The following is a 4057-nucleotide window of genomic DNA, read 5'->3' on the forward strand; positions in this document are numbered from 1 at the left end:
ATAGATAGATAGATAGATAGATAGATAGATAGATAGATAGATAGATATAGACAGATAGATAGATATAGATATAGATATATATACACACATATATATGGAAATCAGTCAACAATTAATAAACATTTATGGCTGTTGTCTTTCAGTTGTGTCTGACTCTGTGACCCCATTTGGAGTTTTCTTGGCAAAGATACTGGAGTGGTTTGCCATTTTCTTCTCTAGCTCATTTGAGGGATGAGGAAACTGAGGCAAACAGGGTTTAGTTACTTGCCCAGGGTCACAAAGCTAGTAAATGTCTAAGGCCAGGTTTGAACTTAGGCAGATGAGTCTTCCTGACTCCAGGCTTGGTGGTCTATCCACTGTGCCCCCTAGTTGCTCTAAACATTTATTAAATATCTATTATGTGCTAGGCATTATGTTCAGTGCTAAGGATACAAAAGTGGCAAAAAATTCCTTTCCTCAAGGAGCTCACAATCTAATGAAGGTAATGTGAAACCAAAAGATAATAAAACAAATTTTGAAAAAAAGAATCTTATACCACAAGGGCTACTATTTGTCACCTGTCTCATGTCAGCTAGCATTCTGGTTAGCACCTAATGAACACCTCTTCCTACCTGGTCCCGCTGTATGCCCACTCCCTAGCTTAGAATGCCTTGTCTTTTCAAAAGAAGTCATAGTTACTTGGTGATGATGATTATTAGGAAGGTTGGGGGGAGGGGGCAGTTGGGATGACCTTTGCATCAATACCTTACATTCTTCCATTAGATGAATCCCAGCTGGTTGCCTGCTCCTAGAAGTAGGAATAGGTGGGGAAAGTATCTGCATATAATAACAGCCTGCAGACTGTAGAGTCTTGAGCTGATACGACCTTGAGTCATTTGGGACAGAGCCTCCCCTGGTCTTCTTAGAGACTGCCCCTTTATGTCTGACCTTTCTCTTAATGGTTTCTTGGTATGTCTTTTAAGAACCTTTACCTAGTGATGACAGTTCATATGGAGAAAGGAAGGAAAATTAGCTAGGGGATTTTGAAGAGACTGTGCTTAAATGCAACAGAGGATCATGAAAATGATTAACAACTCATATCTCCAGAGAACTTCAAAGTACCTCTACAACATCTCTTACAACCAATACCTTTTCTCTACTCACCCAGCTATGACCTTAGTTCAGCCTTCATCACCTCTGAGATTATCTCAATAGCTTCCTGATTGGTCTTTCTGACTAAGGTCTCTTCCCTGCTCCTGTCCCTTCTATACACTGTGGTACAATGGATAGAGTACTGGGACCAGAGTCAGGAAGACCTGAGTTCAAATCCAACCTCAGACACTTACTAGTTATGTAACATCGGGCAAGTCACTTAACTGCTGTTTGCCTCAATTTCTTCATCTGCAAAGGGGATAATAATAGCACCTGCCTCCCAGGATCGTTGTAAGGATCAAATGAGATAATTGTAAATTGCTTATAAATGTTAGCTATTACTAAAGTACTTTTCCTTAAGTATAGATCTAACTGTGTTACTCCCAACTAAAACCCTTCTGTTTAGCTTGTAAAGCCCTTCACAAGCTGGCCCTAATCGACCTTTCCCACCCCTGTAGTCTGTGTTCTGGCCAAATTGATGTTTTCTCTGTTCTTCACATGCCTTTTCCACTGGCCATCCTCAATGCCTGGAATACATCCCTTCTTCATCTTTGCCTCAGACTCTCTCTCTTCCTTTAAGATGCATCTCAAGTACCACCTTCTGCATGAAGACTTTCCTGATTCCTCCTGCCTCTTCCAAACTATCTTTTATTTAACCACTTTGGTTATATTTGTATTTTCATCATGTTATATTTATTCTGTATACATGTATTATGCACTTATTACCTTCCCCATTCAAATGAAAGCTTCGGTGGGTAGGGGTTGTTCCATTCTGTATACTTGTACCCTTAATGCCTGGCATAGTAGTAAGCACTTAAATGCTTGTTGCACCTGGCCCCTAGGAGATGCTTAACAAATGTATGCTAATGGACTGATTAAGGTTTACAAAACACTTTACTCACAACAATTCTATGAGTTAGGGAGTGCAGGGATTATTAATCTCATTTTGCAGATGGAGAAACAAAGGCTTGAAGAAGTAAACTAAAGAGCAAACTCCTATGTTGGCAAGAGGGGGATGATACCTCAAAGGAGAATGAGAAGAACCAGGAAAAGTCAGTGTTAGAGAATCCAGGGAAGGAGACAGTGTCTGGGAAGACAAAGTAGGTAACAGGGTTGAAAGCTACGAGAGAGGTCAAGAAGAAAGATGATTCAGAAAAAAGCCAATGGATATAGCAGTTAAGACAGACTATTAGTAACCTTGGAGGGAACAGTTTCAGTTGTGTGGTGGAGGCAGAGAGAGAGAGACGTGGGAAATTTTAGTCATCCAGAAATCTGCTGTCACAAGTATGTCATGCACCTAAGCCAGGGTTGTGATTTGTCTCTGAGACCCCTCATCTACATTTTCTCTTTCTGTCCTGATCATCTTTAGCATACTCCAACAGTAATATCGTTTCCATTTCTGCTTTAATCAATCTTGACTCAAATTCTTGCTCTCTCTACCATTTCAGTTAACCGGTTGGTCAATCAATAGTCAAAAAACATTTATTAAGTCATGCACTAGGCTAAATGCTGGGAATAAAAGTACAAGCAGGAAGAAAATGAGTCTCTGCCTTCAAAGAACTTACATTATAATGGGGGAAGATAATCCATAAAGGAAGTGGAAAGGGAGAAGGGGAAAAGTTGGGGAAAATGAAAGGATTGGGTTCAGGGATATAGTAGACAAAGTCTTGTGGAGATGAGTTGAGAGTGGAGCTGGGAGAGGCCTGGAGGTTCTGGGAGGAACCAGGCAATCAGATGGAGAAGTCATGGGGTACCTCCAGTATGAGTAGTCTGGGGGAAGGGGAGGGAGCTTCTAGGGTGAAGAGGTTTCTGTGGCAAAGAAGACAAAGTCCTTCGGAGATATGTCCTTAGTGTGTCCTGGAGAGGAATCCTGGTTCCTGGATTTACTCACAGGAGAATATCTTAATTTATAATGCTACTCTATCCTGCTTCTTTTTACCGATCTTGTTTCTTTTCAATAAAATCTGCTTTTCCAGAGTTTTATTCCACTCTTGGGCTTTATCCCCTTAACTTTCAGATACATGTGAGGTCAGATATTATATCTCCCTGAATTAAGAAGGCTAGTTCACCTTGCTTGTTACTCATACCCTATGTATTTGGGTATAGACATTCAAGGTGATACGTCTTATCATTGAATTTTTTCTTGGATTTTTTGTCTCCTTTGAAGTTTTTGGAACTTTCTACTGTTTCTACTGCTATTATTCATGTATTGTGGGTACTCTCTACAGCATCCACTTTGGTGGATATATGTAAGTAGTTTTCCCCTCCCTTTTCATTTTCAGTTTAAAGCCCATTTATTGGACTTGCAATACTCTAGTTGTGTGTATACCCACATATGTGCATATATGTACATGTGTACACACGTATCTGCATATATTGCCAATACTAGAAGCACTCCATTCCTGTTCAGAATTTTTGTATTTTAGACTTCTTGACAGGCTGAGAATGACTATATTCAGAGGGATGCTCTTTGATTATTGAGTCTCTGACCAGGACGGTCATATCTTGAGAAGCCCTGACCAAGCTTCTGGCTTCACTTCCTGCTTACTCTCAGATCTGCTCCACCTCCACAACTACCTTTCACCGCTGTGGGTACCTTCCTCATCCCTTTCTAGCTTCCTTTTATGTTTTTTTCTTTGCCTATTAGAATGTAATCTTCTTGAGAGCGAGGACTGTTTCTTTCTTTGTTTCTTCCTTCCTCCTTTCCTTCTTTTTCCTTCCTTCCTTCCTTCCTTCCTTCCTTCCTTCCTTTCTTTTTTTCTTTCTTTCATATCTTTAGCACTTAGTACCTTGCCTGGCACACAGTAAGTACCTAAATGGTCTCTCTAACTCTACCTACCTATCTGCCATCTGTCTGTCTATCAATCTATATATCTATCATCTATCTATCTATCTATCTATCTATCTATCTATCTATCTATCTATC

The 4057-nt window shown here is 40.2% G+C and overlaps 1 protein-coding gene across 1 annotated transcript in view; it reads left to right on the forward strand.

The window, feature by feature from the left end:
- The window catches only part of LOC138162243 (disintegrin and metalloproteinase domain-containing protein 30-like), a 35240-nt gene that overhangs the window by 6086 nt on the left and 25097 nt on the right, over positions 1-4057 (forward strand). The window contains exon 2 of the mRNA XM_069089274.1: positions 3686-3723. Coding sequence (XP_068945375.1) covers positions 3686-3723 — 38 coding nt within the window. The remainder of the gene's footprint in view (positions 1-3685; positions 3724-4057) is intronic.

This window comes from Petaurus breviceps, unplaced genomic scaffold, assembly GCF_028583685.1.
Source record: "Petaurus breviceps papuanus isolate PSGF00001 unplaced genomic scaffold, PetGlider_PUasm1.0 186, whole genome shotgun sequence".
Classification (NCBI taxonomy): domain Eukaryota; kingdom Metazoa; phylum Chordata; class Mammalia; order Diprotodontia; family Petauridae; genus Petaurus; species Petaurus breviceps.